This window comes from Leucopleurus acutus (genome assembly GCF_964270905.1).
Source record: "Leucopleurus acutus genome assembly, chromosome: 1".
Taxonomy (NCBI): Eukaryota; Metazoa; Chordata; class Mammalia; order Artiodactyla; family Delphinidae; genus Leucopleurus; species Leucopleurus acutus.
Genome location: NC_139142.1, coordinates 54271094 through 54291335, shown reverse-complemented (window position 1 = coordinate 54291335; position 20242 = coordinate 54271094). Strand labels below are relative to the sequence as shown.

The window sequence follows — 20242 nt, the reverse complement described above, 5'->3', positions numbered from 1 at the left end:
TCTCCCATTCTGAGGGTTGTCTTTTCGTCTTGTTTATGGTTTCCTTTGCTATGCAAAAGCTTTTAACTTTCATTAGGTCCCATTTTTAAATTTTTGTTTTTATTTCCATTTCTCTAGGAGGTGGGTCAAAAAGGATCTTGCTGTGATTTATGTCATAGAGTGTTCTGCCTATGTTTTCCTCTAAGAGTTTGATAGTTTCTGGCCTTACATTTAGGTCTTTAATCCATTTTGAGCTTACTTTTGTGTATGGTGTTAGGGAGTGTTGTAATCTCATACTTTTACATGTACCTGTCCAGTTTTCCCAGCACCACTTATTGAAGAGGCTGTCCTTTCTCCACTGTACATTCTGCCTCCTTTATCAAAGATAAGGTGACTATATGTGCGTGGGTTTATCTCTGGGCTTTCTATCCTGTTCCATTGATCTATATTTCTGTTTTTGTGCCAGTACCATACCGTCTTGATTACTGTAGCTTTGTAGTATAGTCTGAAGTCAGGGAGCCTGATTCCTCCAGCTCCATTTTTCGTTCTCAAGATTGCTTTGGCTATTTGGGGTCTTTTGTGTTTCCATACAAATTGTGAAATTTTTTGTTCTAGTTCTGTGAAAAATGCCAGTGATAGTTTGATAGGGATTGCATTGAATCTGTAGATTGCTTTGGGTAGTAGAGTCATTTTCACAATGTTAATTCTTCACAATGTTAATTTTTTTTAGGTGAAAAATTTACGCTCCGGAGTTTCTCGTGCTGCTGTGGTTTGTTTAAGTGAACTTTTCACTTACCTGAAAAAGAGCATGGATCAAGAACTAGATAATACAGTAAAAGTTTTGTTGCATAAATCAGGAGAATCAAATACATTTATAAGAGAAGATGTTGACAAGGCATTGAGAGCTATGATCACTAATGTAACTCCTGCACGTGCAGTTGTTTCTCTTATCAATGGAGGACAAAGGTAATGTTCAAAATAATCTGGACATGTCCTTAAACGAAAAATACAGTTGCTTGTAATCTGGGGTATAGGAAAAAAGCAAGCAAATTTCAATGTTAATTTCAGTCAAAAAACATGTATTAAATATTTCCTGCATGATAAACATCATATTAGGTACTAAGCATACAGAGGATAATAATATTGTTATTCTAATGTTACTTACATTCTTACATCTGGAGCTAAATAAATGTCAGTGATTATGAGTTTTGTTTTTAACTTCTTGGGGAGGGATAGCTAATGCAAATAATTTGTCATTTTAGCCTGCAAGGATGATTGCTGAGGCTTAGGAGTAATCATTTGACTTTTAAGGTATATCTTTGAAAAATTGTTTATACATCAACTCTATTTTAATTGACCACGTTTCCCTGTAGCCATTTACACATTGCGGTAAGAAGATGTGCAGCCCAGCACTTATCAGATGTAGTAAAATTTATGGAACCAGAGCGTATTCTATCTGGAACAAAGGATATGGCTGACCGTATATTACCAGCTGCTGCTAAATTTGCTCAGGACAGCTCACCAGAAACCAGGTGAGTAGCTGCTAATAGTATCTGCTGAATCTCTTACTTTAAGGGCTTAAATGGCATACTTTAAGGGCTTAAATGTCTTACTTTAAGGGCTTAAACAAAGGCTAAAGAAGAATGAACATTTTTCTAAATGGAAAAGTGGGATCCCCAGGGATTAGTGCTGGGGGATGATCTTATTTAACCAGTTTGTAAATGGTCTTGAGGGAGTGCACAGTGAATTCTCCAAATTTACAGATGACACTACATACTTCTGGGTAGTGAGATGCCGTGTCACAGGGATGATCTGCATGAAAATGGCACAAGACTGTATGAGTGGGCAGAAAAGTGGCTGAAGAACTTCATTGTGGGCAAATGTAAGGTAATGCCTTTAGGGAAAAATGATATATTTTCCAAGTAGCCAGGTAAAATCAAGGAAAAATACAGGAAGCAAAATGGATAACATGAGATACGTTCACTTAGAAAATTCCATGGATTTCTGATTGCTGTCTGTACTTGAAGAATAGTTTTATGAAGGTTAAGAACAATCAGAGAAAGATAACAAAATAATTAAGATGTGGATGGTACTATAGCTGTAATGCTGACAGAAGTTTTGGAAGTAGTCAGAAGCCTAGGTTCAACTTCTAGCTCCAGTCACTGTCTGCCCTAAGCAAGTTACTTAACCTCTGTTAGCCTCTGTTTCCTCGTCTATCAAGTTAGTAAGGTTGGACCAGATATTTATAATGTCCCATACAAAATCTAAAAATTATGGCAGTTACATATGATCATAGATTAAAGGAAGAAGGTAGGATCCTGACTTCATGGAGACTAAAAAGTAAAGAAGGATATCAAACTTTTAACATTTTAAGACAAAGATATTCAGTACTTTAGGTAACTACAGTTAATCTTGTGGAAGTCATTATGCCAAAAGCTAACATAGAAAGTAGATATATTCATTTTCTGTCGCTGCATAACAGATAACCACAAATATAGTGATTTAAGGCAACACAGATTTTTTTAGCTTACCGTTCTTAGGTTAGAAGTCTGGCATGCTCAACTGGGTTCTCTGCTTAGGGTTTCAAAAGGCTGAAATCAAGGTAATAACAGTGCTGGGCTCTTATCTAGAGGCTCTATAGATGAATCTGCTTACAAACTCATTCAGGTTTTTGACCAATTTCAGTTTCTTGTGATTATAGGACTGAGGTCCCTGTTTCCTTGCTGGCTGTCAGCGAGGGTCCTCTCTCAGCTCCCTTAAGGCCACCTGAATTCCTTCTCACACAACCCACTCCGTCTTCAACCCAGCAACAGCAAGTTGAATCCCTCTCATGCTTGGAATCTCTTTGACTTCTTTTTCTTCTACCAGCCACAGAAAGTTCTCTGCATTTAAGGGTTCATGTGATTAGATTAGGTTCACCCAGATAATCCCCCTATCTTTTTTGTGTGTGTGTGGTACACGGGCCTCTCACTGTTGTGGCCTCTCCCGTTGCGGAGCACAGGCTCCGGACGCGCAGGCTCAGCGGCCATGGCTCACGGGCCTAGCCGCTCCGTGGCATGTGGGATCCTCCCGGACCGGGGCACGAACCCGTGTCCCCTGCATGGCAGGCGGACTCTCAACCACTGTGCCACCAGGGAAGCCCAATCCCCCTATCTTAAAGTCAACTGTGCCATATAACATAATCCTGGAAGTTATATCTCATCATATTCATAAATTGTAGGAATTAGAGCAGGACATCTTTGGGGGAACCATTTTAGAAGTTCTGCATACTACAGTAAAGTTCAAAACAATTTAGGAGGGCTGGATCATAATAGAGTAGTTAGGAACAAAATAAAATTTACAATAGCTGTTTTGTGTACATCTTAACCTTTCCTTAATGGCATAGTAACTTTTCTAATCCATTTTGTCATTTCTTAGATTCTTATTTGAAATTTTAAAATTACAAAATAATTACAACTTTCCAGTTTTAGTATTTCTTACACTTTGTGTCCCTTTTGCATGTTTACTTATTTGCTTTAGCCATTCCCATATCATTAAGGCCTATGATAGACCTACAGTCGTTAACATTCTGGGATAAACTTCAGAGTCACCTTTGAAACTATAACTGATTAGGAGCTACTTATCCGGGTGTTGACCTTATTCTGGTTGTGGGGCAAGAAAAGTAATTTTTATTCTTTGTTATTAACCTCCCTTTCTGTAATTTCACTACATTTGAAGGAGTCTGGTTGATATAAATGATGCTGAGATCATCCTATTCATCTCCCCCACAAAAGCCTTGCCTTCCCTGGTTTTTCCAGTGTCATAATTCCAAGTTGTAGGTAAAAGTATAACTGTAATTATTTTAGGGCCAAGCCTCCTTGAAGAATAATAATGTATTTTTATTATGAGGTACTATACCGACCACCCCATCCAAAAATATCTCCAGTATGCACTTCCACCATATCATTTACCATTAGAATGATATCTTGGCTTAAGGTATTATCCTAAAAGAATTATTTTAAAATTCATATAGCATAAAAAACCTAGTTTGGAGAACATTAGACATTCGTTAATATATCAGCCACGATTTACCAACTAACTTTGGTTGTATTTTAAGTAGCAAAGAATAGGTTTTTGAAGAATTGAAACCCAGGTAAGTTTTGGCAGGAAAAGGAAAAGAGAGAGGGTCGGCAATACAGAACCTTTGGAAGGTTGTCTCAGGCCAGAACATCTGGCCAGCAAGTGAGCAGCAAAAGGTCACCGGGCAAGGAGCCCAGGACAAAGACACAGTTCTCTTAATTCATAGTTCTGCCAAATGCCAGCCTTGATAGGGACCCTCGGCTGCCTGAAAAATAGAGTCAGAGCTTTTGGTTCTGATCTCACACATAGCTAAAAGATTTGAAGCCATGTTTTTTTAAAGATGGGTGGCAAGAGAATGCTGTATTTTCTAATCCAGTTAGTGTAACTACATTTCAATGACTTATTTAAAATAGAGATGATAATCTTGATGTTGATAGGTTTTTTCTATTGGAAAAAAAATTGTATCTAAGGACAGAAACTGAGCTTGTTAAGATTTATAGAATTATTTACGTATCTCTTAAATATCCATAGGTATTATGGCCGAAAGATGCTTTTCCTCATGATGTGTCATCCTAACTTTGATAAAATGCTTGAAAAGTATGTCCCATCTAAAGATTTGCCATATATTAAGGAATCTGTTAAAAGCTTAAGGCAAAAGGTATGTAGAAGAAGTTTATTTTATAAACAACTTTAAAAACAAAGTTCATTTGCTGAGGAAGGTAAAGGATAGAAATAATTACTTCTTTGATTATTTCCGTTAACCATTTAGAATATATCTACAGTAGCATTTCAACAACTGCAGTACTGAGTAGACATTCATAGTATCAGTAGATGTTTATTGAACAGAAGCTTGATATTTGGTAGAATGTAGTGTGGTTTATTGGAATTACAAGACAGGTTTGAATCACAACTCAGAATTAGCAACTATATAATCTTAGGCACATCATTTCTTTAATGAGAATTTTTATTTTTATAAAATGAGGATAATGATGTTTATTACAATTGATTCCTACTTTACCTTGTACGTTCTACCGTTAGAGCTCCTACCACACTGTGGAGTGTTGATAAGGAGATCCTTGAGGGGAAGCCCCATGTCTTATATATCATGACAGATAATGGGGATTCAAAAATGTCTGTAAAATGCGTGACTGAGGGAATATCAAGTGAAATTAAATGTGAAAAGTGTCTTATAAAAAAGTAATCTGTTTACACATTGTTTTTTGCAAAAATGTGCTTAATTTAATAATGTAGAATTTTTCTGTGTTAATTTATGTTATACCTCTCTGGTAAGCTTAGGCAAAGGATTCATTTATGAAGGGATACTACTTCAAATATGTATTGTGGTAAACATTTTAGAGCATTTTTTTCTTCCTATTGATATTAAAGATTTCAGCTTAATTCATATAGAATTTATCAAAATAACCATGCAAAAAGATTGTCTTACTAAAATGAGGCATATTATATCTGTGAGTTATTTCAAGTACAGGTATCAGGAAAAAAAAGAGGTTTTAAATAGTTCTTTCGAAATGTTTATTTTCATACTAGTGTTGCATAGGAATTCATTGTTTATATAATGTGTTCATATTTTCTGTATAGATTTTAAGCTTGAAGAAGAGTAGTTACAAAACATAGATGTTAAGTTTTGTATTTAAACAGTTTTACCAAGCCAATATCATTTCCTAGTAGTTGGGTACATATTTTGTTAATTTACTACTAATTACAAGATAGTTTACATATCTGAAACCCTTTAAAGCACAAGTATAGCAGATTATTAAAATGCTTTCAACCATAAGAGATCAACAATGACTGCTATGAAAATTCCATTGTACACATTCTTTCACTTGTTTTAAGACTTTTATTACACTGCCTTTCTTATAGGGTTTGGGAGAGATACCACTAGATACTCCTTCAGCAAAAGGAAGACGATCTCATACTGGCAGTGTTGGAAATACAAGGTCATCATCTGTTTCTAGAGATGCTTTCAATTCAGCTGAAAGGTAGAAGCGTTTGCTTATCCACATTATTACAGAAATTACTCCCTAATAGTGATGATAGTCTATTTGAATGTTTTCATGAACTATCCCAGGGGTATTTGTCAAAATTTAATGGAGTTTTAAAAGTTGGTAAGGACTTAGAAAGTATGAGGTAATTAGATTTAATAAGGTAATTGTATATTCACAGCAACTTGCTTTTACATGAGCTAAACATTAGTAAAACTTTAGTGTTATTGAACTTGTCAATAGTTGACCAGTGTTGGACAACTCTGATTAATTTTTTCAATTTATAGGCTTTGCTTCCCCCCTTGATTATAAAAGTAATACATAATTATGGTTAAGGGGGAAAAACACTTGAGAAAATACAAACATTAAAAGAATTTAACGGGGGCGGTGGTGGTGGGATGAGTTGGGAGATTGGGATTGACATATACAGTAATATGTATAAAATAGATAACCAAAAAGAACCTGCTGTATGAAAAATAAAATTCAAAAAAATAAAAATAAAAAAAGGAGAAAAAAAAAGTAAGTGAAAAGAGTGGATATATGTATATATATAACTGATAAACTTTGCTGTACAGCAGAAATTAATGCAACATTGTAAATCAACTATAATGTAATAAAAATTTAAAATAAAAAAAAAAAGAATTTAACCAATCACCTATAATATCACCAACCAGGAAAAAAAACTACTCTTAAAATTTTTATAAATATAATTGTATATGTAATTGCATAACCTGTTTAAGCTATTTAGCAATATTTAATAGATTGATTATATAACTTTTAAAAATGTTTCAGAATTATTATGATCTCTGGTATATTTTAAAATATAGTTTAAACATTACTTTAAAAATTATATGAGTAGATACATAGGTATCTTTCATATTTTCTGTATTTGTGTGTCTTTGGATAATAAATTTTACAAAAAATAAAAATCCATGGAATTTTGGAACTTTGTTATTCAAAGTGTACTTCACAGAGGGACGTGTAATGTACAACATGATAAATATAATTAATGCTGCTGTACATTATATATGAAAGTAAATCCTAAGAGTTCTCATCACAAGGAGAAAAGTTATTTATTAAAAACATTTTTTTTCTGTTTCTTTAGGTGCAACTAAACTTATTGTGATAATCACTTCATGAGATATGCAAATCAAATCATTATGCTGTATACCTTAAACTTGCACAGTGCTGTATATCAATTATATCTCAATAAAATTGGAAGCAAAAAAAGTGTGGGAGAAACAAAGTCTTGCTTAGACGAAAAATGAGGGAATTTGTTTCCATTAGACTTGCTCTGCAAGAAATGTTAAAAGAGTTCTTTAGAGGAAATAATATACTATAGGAACTAGGTTGCTTCCAGAGCAGAGACTGTGTATGCCACGTTATTCTATAGCTTGGAAGGACCAAACCACTTTGGGGCAAAAGTCTCAAAACAAAATGTGAGAGAAGATGTGTATTTATGTTTCTTTTAATTATTTTAGAATGAATTATTATTTAATTTATGAGGACTCTAGAGGAAATCGCTGACTTCTTCATGCAGTAAATAGGGCCTACTTCCAGGACCTTACCAATGAGGGACTTATTTCACCTGCCACCTCAGCTCTTTTTTTTTTTTTTTGCGGTACGCGGGCCTCTCACTGTTGTGGCCTCTCCCGTTGCGGAGCACAGGCTCCGGACGCGCAGGCTCAGCGGCCATGGCTCACGGGCCTAGCCGCTCCGCGGCACGTGGGATCCTCCCGGACCGGGGCATGAACCCGCGTCCCCTGCATCGGCAGGCGGACCCTCAACCACTGCGCCACCAGGGAAGCCCCACCTCAGCTCTTTTCTCCTCCTCAATACCCTTCTCAGTCTGATTGACTTCATTAGTCTGCGGGCCCTTTTTGCCCCATTTCTTGCCTCCTAGGGTCCTGCTTTTCCTCAGTTGGCCACTTTTCTCACTGCACTTTAGCTCCCTTCTTCTCTCATGGCATCTTCACCTCCATGTCCAAGGCCTCAGTTCCTTTGTGCTGGGTTTTCTCTGCATGGGGTGTGGCCTTCTGTAGCTGTTGTTCAAGTCTTCTATACCCTAACTGATTTTCTGTCTACTTGTTCTATTAATTGCTAAGATAGGAGTATTAATATCTCCAACTGTAGTGGATTTTTTAATTTATACTTTAAGTTCTGTCATTTTTTGCTTTATGTATTTTGATGCAATGTGCTTATGTTCAGGTATTTAGGATAGTTGTGACTTTTTGATGAAACGACCTTTTTATCCTTATGAAGTCTTTCACTTTTTCCTGAAGTCTACTCTGTCTAGTATTAACCATTTTATTGTAATAGTGTTTACATGATATGTCGTTTTTTTTTAATAACAGTGTTGTGGAGATGTAAGTCATATAACACATAATTCACCTATTTAAAGCGTACAATTTAATGTTTTTTGTATATTCACTGAGTCGTGCAGCCATCATGACAGTCAATTTTAGAACATTTTCATCACCTCTAAAAGAAATCCCATGCTCATTAATAGTCACTATCATTTCCCTGCAACCCCCCCATTCCAAGCCCTAGGCAATATGCCTTCTGTTTCTGTGGATTTGCATATTCTGGGCATTTCATACAGATGGAATCATATGATATGTGGTCTTTTGTGACTGATTCCTTAGACTTGACATTATGTTTTTAAGCTTTATCCAAGTTGTAGCATATATCAGTACCTCATTCGTTTTTACAACTAGATAATATTCCATTGTATGGATACACTACATTTTGTTTATCCATTCATTAGTTAATGGATATTTGGGTTTTGTTGTGGACATGTTTGCAATTCTCTTGGGTATAAGGAGTGGAATTGCTGGGTAGTAAGATAACTGTGTTTAAACTTTTGAAGAACTATCAGACTGTTTTCCAAAGTGGCTCCATTTTACAGTCCCACCAGCGATAGTAAGAGGGTTCCAATTTCACCACACCCTCATCAATACTTGTTATTTTCCATGTAGGTGTAAACTGGTTTCTTATTTGACAAAGATTCTCTCTTTGACAAACTTTATACAGCCTCCTCTGAGCCCTCTTTTACACCAGGCCTCATCCTTGGGCCATGTCCTTGGCCTGCCTAAGCTAGTCTTAGTTAAGAATCCTGCTAAGTCATTTCCTTCCTACCCCTTCATACTTATCACCCTTGATATCTGAGCAGGTTCCTCATCCTCCTTCTTTGATATATAAGTATCTGGCTTGTCTTCAGCAAAAATCTTGTTAGACCAGCTTAGTAAGAAACCCCCTACTCTTGATGTCTACTCTTAGTAATCTTCCATCCACTGACCCTCTCAATCTTGGCTATAAATCCCCAGTTATCAAGTTTCAGAATAAATTTTTCAAAGTATGTTTTTTGTAGATTGTATGTGATTAGGTCTTGCTTTTGTATCCAGTCTAACAGTCTCTACCTTTTAATTGGGATGTTTGACCATTTATATTTGATGTTATTGTTCATATGGTTGGGTTTAAGCCTATCATCTTTTTTTTTTTTTTGCGGTACGTGGGCCTCTCACTGTTGTGGCATCTCCCGTTGCTCCAGACACGCAGGCTCAGCGGCCATGGCTCACGGGCCCAGCCGCTCCGCGGCATGTGGGATCTTCCCGGACCAGGGCATGAACCCATGTCCCCTGCATCGGCAGGCGACTCTCAACCACTGTGCCACCAGGGAAGCCCCTTTTATGCTATTTTTGTCATGCATTTAACTTCTACATACTATAATCCCCACAATACATTATTGTAATATTTGCTTTGAATAGTCTATACATTGTATAATTAATAATGTTGCCATGAGCTATTTTCATTCACTCTTTTTTCCCCCAATTTTATTGAGATACAATTGAAAAATAACATTGTATTAGTTTAGGTATACAGCATGATTTAATATGTAAATATATTGTGAAATGATTACCACAATAATAAATTTAGTTAACATCCGTCACCTCACATAGTTACAATTTCTTTTTCTTTCCCTGAGAAATTTTAAGACCTACTCTCTTAGCAACTTTCAAATCTACACTATTGTCACCATACTGTACTTTACATCTCCAGAACTCATTTATCTTACAACTGGAAATTTTTATCTTTTGAGTCTCTTCACCCATTTTGCCCACCCTTTAACCCCTGCCTCTGGCAACCACCAATATGTTCTCTGTATCTATGAGTTTGGTTTTTTAGGTTTAAGTGAGATCATACAGTATTTATCTATCTCTGACTTATTTCGCTTAGCATAATGCCCTCAAGATCTATTCATGTTGTCACAAGCAGCAAAACTTCCTTGCTTTCTAGGGCAGAATGTATATGTATATACCTCATTTTCTTTATTCATTCATCTGTCAGTGGACACTTAGGTTGTTTCCATGTCTTGGCTATGGTAAATAATGCTGCAGTGAACATGAGGATACAGATATATTTTAGAGATAGTGATTTCATTTCCTTAGGATATATTAATCAGAAACAGAGTTCCTGAATTATATGGTAGGTTTTTTTGTTGTTTTTTTTTTTAAAGACCCTGGTGAGGCATAGTTAGAGGCCTCCTCACCCAATTGTTATCTTCCAAAACAGTGAATGGCTGCCTCACTCCCTTTCCCGCACTTGGAGTTCTTCATGGTAGTTCTATTTTTAATTTTTTTGAGGAACCTCCATACTATTTTCCATAGTGGCTGCACCAATTTACATTCCCACCAAGAGTGCACAGGTTCCCTTTTCTCCAGATCCTCACCAATACTTGTTATTTCTTGTCTTTTTGATAGTAGCCATTCCAGCAGGTGTGAGATAATATCTCACTGTGGTTTTGATTGCATTTCCCTGATGATTAATGATGTTGAGCACCTTTTCATGTACCTGTTGGGCATTTGTGTCTTCTTTGGAAAAATGTCTACTCAGTTCCTCTGCCTATTTTTTAATCAGGTTGTTTGTTTTTTTGCCATTGAATTGTATGACTGCCTCTTATACTTTGGATATTAGCCCCTTATCAGATATATAATTTGCAAATATTTTCTCCCATTCTGTAAGTTGCCTTTTAATTTTGTTGATGGTTTCTTTTGCTGCGCAGAAGCTTTTTAGTTTGATGTAGTCCCAGTTGTTTGTTTTTACTTTTGTTGCCTTTTGTTGTAAAATCCAAAAAATCATTGTCAAGACTGATGTCAAGGAGCTTATCCTCTATGTTTTCAACTAGGAGTTTTATGGTTTCAGGTCTTACATTCAAGTCTTTAACCCATTTGGGTTGATTTTTGTGTATGGTGTAAAATAGGGGTCCAGTTTCACTGTTTTGCATGTGGCTGTTTGGTTTTCCCAGCACCATTTAAAAGACTATGCTTTCTCGTTGTATATTCTTGGTTCCTTTATCATAAATTAATTGAGCATATATCATAAATTAATTGTGTGTTTATTTCTAGGCTCTACTTTGTTCCATTGATCTATGGGTCTCTCTTAAACTAGTACCGTACTGTTTTGATTACTACAGCTTTGCAATATAGTTTGAAATCAGGAAATGTGACGCCTCCAGTTTTGTTCTTTCTCAAGATTGCTTTAGCTAATTGGGCTTTAGTGGTTCCATTCAAACTTTAGAATTATTTGTTCTAATTTTGTTATTTCAATAGGGATTGCATTGAATCTGTAAATTGCCTTGAGTAGTATGGTCATTTTAATAATCTTAATTCTTCCAATCCATGAGCATGGAATGTCTTCCATTTATTTGTGTCTTCTTCAATTTCTTTCATTTTGAGTGTGGAGCTTTTTCACCTCCTTGGTTAAATTTATTTCTAGGTATTTTATTCTTTTTGATGCGTTTATAAATGAGATGGTTTTCTTAATTTCTTTTTCAGATTGTTGCTTGTTAGTATATAGAAATGCAACTGATTTTTGTATGTGAATTTTGTATCCTGCAACCTTACTGAATTTTTCATTAGTTCTAACATTTTTTGGTGACATCTTTAGAGTTTTTTAATATAAAATATTATAACATCTGGAAATAGAGATAATTTTACTTCTTTCTTTCCAATTTGGATGCCTTTTATTTCTTTTTCTTGATTAATTGCTCTGGCTTGGACTTCCAATACTATGTTGAATAAGAATGGAAAAAGTAGGCATCCCTGTTTTGTTCCTGAGATTAAAGGAAAAGCTTTCAACCCTCCACTGTTGTATGATGTTGTGGGCTTGTCATATATGGCCTTTATTATCTTGAGGTATGTTCCCTCTATACCCAAATTGTAGAGAGTTTTTATCGTGAATGGAAGTTGAATTTTCCAGATGCTTTTTCTGCATCTATTGAGATGATCATATGATTTTTATCCTTCATGTTGTTAATGTATATATTATATTGATTGACTGGTGGATGTGGAACCATCCTTGCATCCCTGGGATGAATCCTATTTGGGTCATTGTCTATAATTCTTTTAATGTATTGTTACTAATACTAAGTCATTGAAATAGTAAATCCCACTGGTCTTGAGATTCTAATTTTCCCAGGCATATTCACATGGCTATTTTTCAGAAAAGGATTGACATATCGGGCCTGAGACTGGTATCCTTGGAAAGGCCAGCTTGTGAGGTTAGCCTTTGGCTAGCATCTGGAAACTAGAATTTCAGGAGGATTTCCCCCCCATTCTTTAACTTGATAAGAGTAATTTACTGTGCCTCTATTATTTAGGCAAACAGTATGGTTAAAGCTGAAGACCTGCTTTCCTTCTGGGAGTCTGGAATTTTGGTATGTCCAAGGCAGAGGACCACCCATGACCAACTACCCATAAAAATCCTGGGCACAGAGCCTCTAATAAGCTTCTTTGGTAGAAAACATTTCATATGTGTTGTCACAGTTTGTTGCTGGAAGAATTAAGTTTATACTGTGTGACTTCACAGGGAAAGGATTCTTGGAAGTTTCCATCTAGTTTCCTTCAGACTTTTACCCCATGCACCTTTTCCCTTCGCTGATTTTGCTTTATATCCTTCTGCTGTAATAAATCTTAACCATGAGTAAAGCTACATGCTGAATCCTGAGTTCTCCCAGAAAATCACCAAACCCAAGGGAGATATTAGGGACCCCCAACACAGGTATCATGGCTATGGGTTAAGTCATTTTTTGAATTTTTCAAAAATGAATACATGATGAGAATTATTCATTGTGTTTGTGTTTTACCTTTCTTTCACTTTAGAGAGGTAACTGAAATTCGTGAAATCACCAGAAAATCAGTTCCCCGCAATTCCTTAGAAAGTGCTGAGTACATTAAAGTCATAACAGGTTTATTAAATGCAAAAGACTTTCGTGATCGTATTAATGGGATTAAGCAGCTTTTATCAGATACTGAAAACAATCAAGAGCTTGTTGTTGGAAACATTGTGAAGGTAAGGACGGTCAAAATTAATTTTCATTTTCAATCTGTGGTTAATAAGGTTCATTAGCATAAAAAAATTGCCCTTTTTCTTAATATTATATATATATTACTGTAAAGTGTTAAACTTAGTGAAAAGAATGCACTGCTTAGGTTTTGCAATGTTAAAAGCATTCTAGAACAATTGAAAGTAATTGAGGAAAAAGGTAAGAAAATAGGTTTATTTGTTTGACTCGTCCCACTAGATGGTAACTCCTTGAAAGCTCTGTATTCTCAGAGCTCTTAGAACCTGGCATTCAGTAAATATATGTTGAATGAGGGAGTTCCTTGTCGGCCTAATGGTCATTATTCCGGGCTTTCACTGCCATGGCCTGAGTTCAGTCCCTGGTCGGGGAACTGAGATCCCCGCAAGCCATGAGGTATGACCCCCCAAAAAAAAAAATTGCTGAGTGAATCAATAAATATTTTAAAAACCAGGGCATTTAAGAGAGTTGATATTACTAAGAAATAGTTAATAAAAGTTTTCATATGTAGGTTAGAAATCTGCGTATGCTAATTTTTATATATTGTGTTAATATATATTTATAAATATATATTTATATTTTATAATTTGTATAGGAAAACAAGAAGCAATAGAAAGGGAGACAGTAGTAAATTAATAAATGTTAGTGGTACCAGAGTATAGATTACTTATGCTTCATCAGAGTTTAGTTCAGTTAATCCCATTAGTAATTTATTCATTAAATTCCGTTTTAAATTTGTATTATGTTCATTAAACTTGGCAAACATACTATAACAACTCTATTCTAGTGGTCGTGTCTCTTAATTTTCAGAAGAAAAGAACCATGTTACCATGTCATGGGAATCAGAAAGTTACATTTTCTGATATCTGTTGAGTAATTTTCATATATCTATATCTATCTATATCAGGAATTATTAGTTAATAGTCTTGGTTTCACAGAATAGCTCTTCCCTCACCTGATACAGGTAAAGAATTGCTTAGCATTCACTTTATTATATCTTGAAGTTATGAAAGCTAAGAATTAAAAGAGCAAGGAACCATTGTTTAAGTACTCAGGTTAAGAGGTAATAATAAAAACTTAACTCTGAAATTGCATCTAAAATTCTCATGAGAAACCTAAACTGAAACTAGATTAAATCTCTGTAGTAAAACGGACATGTCTACTTCTGTTACAAATAGAGATAAGAATAGAAACTTTTCTTAAGTTTTTAAAGTTAGCTAAACCTGTACATTTCAGAAAACAGCATTTTTATCACATTTATAGTAAATCAGTTATCTGTGTACTGAACCAAATTTCTCAACCTTAATTTAGTAGGATGTCTTTTTAGGTGATGTTTGAAGCCTTCTCTTTTTGCTATAAGAAGACTGGACACTTAGATTTAGCATCAACATTTTTATAAAGTTCCTATTATCTAAGTTCAAGTTAACTAAGATGTGTGTGTGTTTTTAAATAATACATTTCTCCTTTAGTAGGATGAATACTATGAAATGTCATAAGGAATTTAAATATAATAGATACCAAAATTATTTCACTTTAAATTATTTACCAATTTACTTCCAGATCTTTGATGCTTTTAAATCTCGACTTCATGATTCCAATAGTAAAGTAAACCTGGTGGCTCTAGAAACAATGCACAAAATGATTCCTTTGCTTAGAGACAACTTATCTCCTATAATCAACATGCTCATCCCAGCAATAGTAGATAACAATCTGAATTCCAAGAATCCAGGCATCTATGCTGCTGCCACAAATGTTGTTCAGGCACTGAGTCAGCATGTAGGTAAGAAATCTTACTTTGGCATTCAAATTATTTTGGCTTTACTTTCGTATTTTCTGATTCTACAAATTTTTTTAATGCTGAAAACCTAGCTGTTAAATTTTTGTCAATTCATGTTGTGACAGAATTTTTTTTATTTTCTCAGTAAAAGTTTTAATTATTTTTAGTGATTAAATACCATCCCATTAAATTGACTTTCTCTTCCCTTCTTTTTGACTTTTTCAATTCTTATTTTCTACCTCAACTTCATATCTGATACAAAATTAACTCAAAATGGATCACAGATTTAAATGTAAAATTTAACTGTAAGACTTTCAGAACACATGAGAAAATCCTTAGGACCTGTGCTTGGTGAAAAAAAAGAAAAAAGTATGATCCAAAAAAAGTCTATAAATTGGATTTCATCAAAATGTAAAACATTTACTTTGCAAAAGACCTTATTTTTTTTACATGAAAATATTTATTTTTGTGTTACAAAAACAAAAATATATCCAAGCAGATAATGAAATAAACATATTTTTTAAGTGTCCCATCCTGGGCTCTCTGTCTTAGAAGTTAGTAAACAATTCAAGTTTAGATTGCTTCATACTTGTTCTGGATGCTATGAGGTCTCCATCTTAGAACCATATTTCTAGAGTGTAGCTCGTAACTAATTGGACAAGTCATCCTTCCTCTATGTCATCATCCCAATTATCCTCCCAGACAAACTGCAGATTTGGAGGAAATATTTGCAAACCACATATCTGATAAATACGCATATCTAGAATATATAAAAAACTCTTGGGAATTTCGTGGCGATCCAGTGGTTAGGACTCCGGGCTTCCACTGTAAGGGGGCCTGGGTTCAATCCCTGGTTGGGGAACTAAGATCCTGCAAGCCGTACGGTATGGCCTGGCTGATAAATAAATAAATAAATAAATAATAAATAAAGAAGTCTTAAAACTCAACATTAAAAAAAATCTAATTAGAAGATGGGCAAAAGATGTGAAGAAACACTTATATGGATGGCAAATAAACACATGAAAAGATGTTTAACATCCCCAGTCATTAGGGAAATGCAAATACAAATTAAGACCGTAATCATTACACAAGTAATCATTACATTAGTCTGTTCGGGTAGTTAAAACAAACTACCACAGCCTGGGTGGCTTAAAAACAACAAACACTTATTTCTCACAGTTCTGGAGCCTGGGAAGTCCAGGATCAAGGCACCAGCAGATTTGGTGTTGAGTGAGGGCCCTCTTCCTGGTTTATAAATAGCCATCTTCTGGCTGTGTCCTCACGTGGTGGAAGGGGCAAGGGAGCTCTTTGGGGTCTCTTTTATAAAGGCACTAATCCCATTCGTGAGGGTGCCACCTTCATGACCTTATCACCTCCCAAAAGCCCCACCTCCAAACACCATCACACTGGGGATTGGGTTTCAACATATAAATTTGGGCGGGGATGCAAACATTCAGTCCACAGCAAGTGTTAGAACAGCTAAAATTAAAAATAGTGACAACACCAAATGCTAACAAGGTTGCAAAGAAACTGGATCTCTTACGTTGGTGGTGAGAATGTAAATAAAATGGCATAGCCACTCTAGAAAATTGTTTGGCTGTTTCTTAAAAAACTAAGGATGGGGCTTCCCTGGTGGCGCAGTGGTTGAGAGTCCGCCTGCCGATGCAGGGGACGTGGGTTTGTGCCCCGGTCCGGGAGGATCCTACATGCCGCGGAGCGGCTGGGCCCGTGAGCCATGGACGCTGAGCCTGTGTGTCCGGAGCCTGTGCTCCGCAACGGGAGAGGCCACAACAGTGAGAGGCCCGCATTCCGCCAAAAAAAAAAAAAAAAAAAAAAAAACTAAGGATGCACTTACCCATCAGTTGTGTTTTAGGCCTTTATCCCAGAGAAATGAAATCCTATGTCCATGGAAAAACCTGCACATGATTGTTCATAGCAGCTTTGTTTGTAGTAGCAAAAAACTAGATATAATTCAGTGTGTTAATGGTGAAAAAAACTGATACATCCATACGATAAAAATTAGTTAGCAATAAAAAGGAATGAATTATTGATACATGAAACAGTTTGGATGGATCTCAAGGTCATTATGCTGAGTGAAAAAAAGCCAGTGCCAAAAGGTCACATGCTGTAGGATTCCATGTGTATAACTTTCTCAAAATGACAAATTTGCAGAGATGGATAACAAATTAGTGGTTATCAGGGTTTAAGGGCAGTTTAGGAGGAGTGGCTAGATGTGACTGTAGATCTTTGGGGTGATAGAATAGTTCTGTATCTTAATTGTACTGATAGTTTCACAAATCTATACATGTGATAAAATGACTTAGAATTATATACACATATTGTACCAATGTCAGATTCCTTGTTTTGATGTGTACTATAATCATGTAAGATGTAACATTTGGGTGAAAGTACACAAGACCTCTCTGTACTGTCTTTGCAACTTCCTGTGAAACTATGAAATTAGAGATTTGAAAAAAATCAGTAGAGGTAAAAACTATCCCCAAAATTTCAATTCTTTTTTTTTTTTTTTTTGATAAACCTATGTACTATCATTTGGAATAAGATGCCTAGGAGATGGGCAGTTCTTTTTCTTTTTTATACTGTATGACAGCTCCTTTAATATTCTGTGAGCTATTTTTATTTCTCATTTGCTGTAAGAATATTACTCTGTTAAGGTTTATAGAGAATTTAAAAAAGTGTTTAACTATGTAGATTAAATCTTTCTAACACATTTGCATTCACTTGCATGGATTTTTTTCCTTTCAATGCTATGTAATGGAAAATAAATAAGATCTTGTAACTCTTTAAACATGTGCCTCTGTGTTATTCTTTTTGTTTAGATAATTACTTACTTCTACAGCCATTTTGCACAAAAGCCCAGTTTTTAAATGGAAAGGCAAAACAGGATATGACCGAAAAGCTTGCTGGTAAATATTTTTAAATTGTTATTTCTAAAGAAATAATTTATTGACTAAGGATAAACTGATGGACATTTCAATTCAATTTTAGGATAGCTACTAAACTCAATATCATTATCCAAGAAGTAGAAATAAATTGTTTAATGATCCGAAAGAGGACCTTTTAAGACTTTTACCCAAAAATTTTCTTCAAAAGAATTTTATTCCTCTTTTCCCCAGTAAGTGTTTAGTCTTCTTGTTAGTAGAAATAAACAGGATAAATAAAAAGACATTAAAATCAAATATTGGTACATATGGAAAACTACTATTTCAAATTATGTATTTAATAAAAGGTCCATGAGTTAAAACTGTATATGTCTTGATTTAACTACATTTGGAAAACATTGTGATGAATTTTTGGTTTGGTTTCTGTCTTTACTACTTTTGCCTGTCATCTATAGATTTCTAATACTTGAAGATCCCAATCTTTGGGAGCAAAGTTTCTGACTTTACTTTTTTTTAAGATACCAAACATTTCAGGGCAAATGGCATAGGGAAGAAGCTTCGTTTATTTTATATGCTTTTTAATTCTCAGAACTCGAATTTGTTTGTTCTTTTTTTTAACCTCACTGTTTACCATATTTTTGTGTTTCAGATATTGTTACGGAACTTTATCAAAGGAAGCCCCATGCCACAGAACAGAAAGTGTTGGTTGTTTTATGGCACCTCTTAGGGAACATGACAAATAGTGGCTCGCTGCCTGGAGCTGGAGGAAATATACGCACAGCCACAGCTAAATTATCAAAAGCACTTTTTACACAGATGGGTCAGAATCTGTTAAATCAGGCTGCATCTCAACCATCACATATAAAAAAGAGTTTAGAAGAATTGCTTGATATGACAATTTGAAATGAATTACGAATTTTTGATGAAATATGAACAAAACTGTTTACATGATGACAAATGGAAGTTTTTTAAAGTTAGATTTTCAGTGCCTGTACTTCTCATCCCGTAAATTAAGTCAATAGCTATTTTTATTTGCAGCCTATGAGTACACATCTGTCCTATATCAACCCTATCATTTGCACCCATCACACAAAAATCTAAAATAATCTAATCTAATATTCATGAAATCTGAGGCATGTGGAATGAATCCAATTTTAATATTTTTGAGAAAAGTCCTGCTCATTTGCACTATTTTGTAGAAACTGAAATTTGTTGCCCTATATGTACAATTAGACTTTTAATTAAAAATATACTGTTTATTATGTAATCATGTTTTGCTATGTCTCATTACTCAGCCTTATTTTATGAAGTGGAAGAAAAGTCACTGAACTATGTTATCACAAAGTTTTGTGTGCTATTTGTGAAAAACATGTATTTCTGAAATCAGTCTGCTAATATGATTGTGCAGTATTAGCTTGCTTTTGCTGCTGTGTTAATGTGATATATTTGCTTACCATTTGGGTTTAATCATCTATATAATTGTGAAATTTAACAAGTTATAATAAAGCATGACGACCAAAGTTTTAGAAAACATTTAAATATTTTAAATGCACGTTTAAGAAAACGTGTTGAATGTAATTTCCCTATTTTTGTGTGCAAACACTAAATTTTATTTCTATATGTCCTGACATTTATAAAGGTGTTATTTTGCTGCCCAGTTGTGTAATTCTCAAATATAGTGCCAGGTGTTCTATAGCTTTTCTCAGAATTCTTGGGCAACAAGTACTGTATGCATCTTAAAAGCGAAAAGGAATGTTATAAAATAAAAGGATTTATTTCTGTAGATGTGTGAGAGGTGTCCTATTTTTCCAACTCCGTATTTGTTAAAATGGGGAAAATATGTATTCTGATATTGACCTATCATTTTCACTTGTTATACTTGATACAATATTGACCTATCTCTATTGACCTAACAATAGACCTGGGTTATAGTTCTAGCTTTACAGAAAATTCACTCTGTGACCTTGGGCAAGTCACTTGCCAGATTTAGGCCTCAATTTTCTCATCTCTAAAATGTGAGGACTGGACTAGATGATTTTTAAGGTTCCATTTTGCTCTAAAATTCTGTGATTCTATGTTGTAGTTTACTCTAAGATCACTTTATTACCATTGTGAACTACCTTCATTCTTTTTCACTTCTGTGTCACTGACTAGTTTTCTAATG

The 20242-nt window shown here is 34.9% G+C and overlaps 1 protein-coding gene across 2 annotated transcripts in view; it reads left to right on the top strand.

Annotated features, from left to right (window-relative positions):
- The window catches only part of TOGARAM1 (TOG array regulator of axonemal microtubules 1), an 81168-nt gene extending 61411 nt beyond the window's left edge, over positions 1-19757 (top strand). For both annotated transcript variants that reach the window (XM_082841204.1, XM_082841203.1), the window contains 8 exons: positions 710-945; positions 1353-1511; positions 4570-4696; positions 5917-6035; positions 13199-13388; positions 14959-15178; positions 18016-18102; positions 18728-19757. In XM_082841204.1, the coding sequence (XP_082697330.1) occupies positions 710-945; positions 1353-1511; positions 4570-4696; positions 5917-6035; positions 13199-13388; positions 14959-15178; positions 18016-18102; positions 18728-18981 (1392 nt within the window). In that variant the 3' untranslated portion in view covers positions 18982-19757. The remainder of the gene's footprint in view (positions 1-709; positions 946-1352; positions 1512-4569; positions 4697-5916; positions 6036-13198; positions 13389-14958; positions 15179-18015; positions 18103-18727) is intronic.
- Positions 19758-20242: the final 485 nt, after the last annotated feature.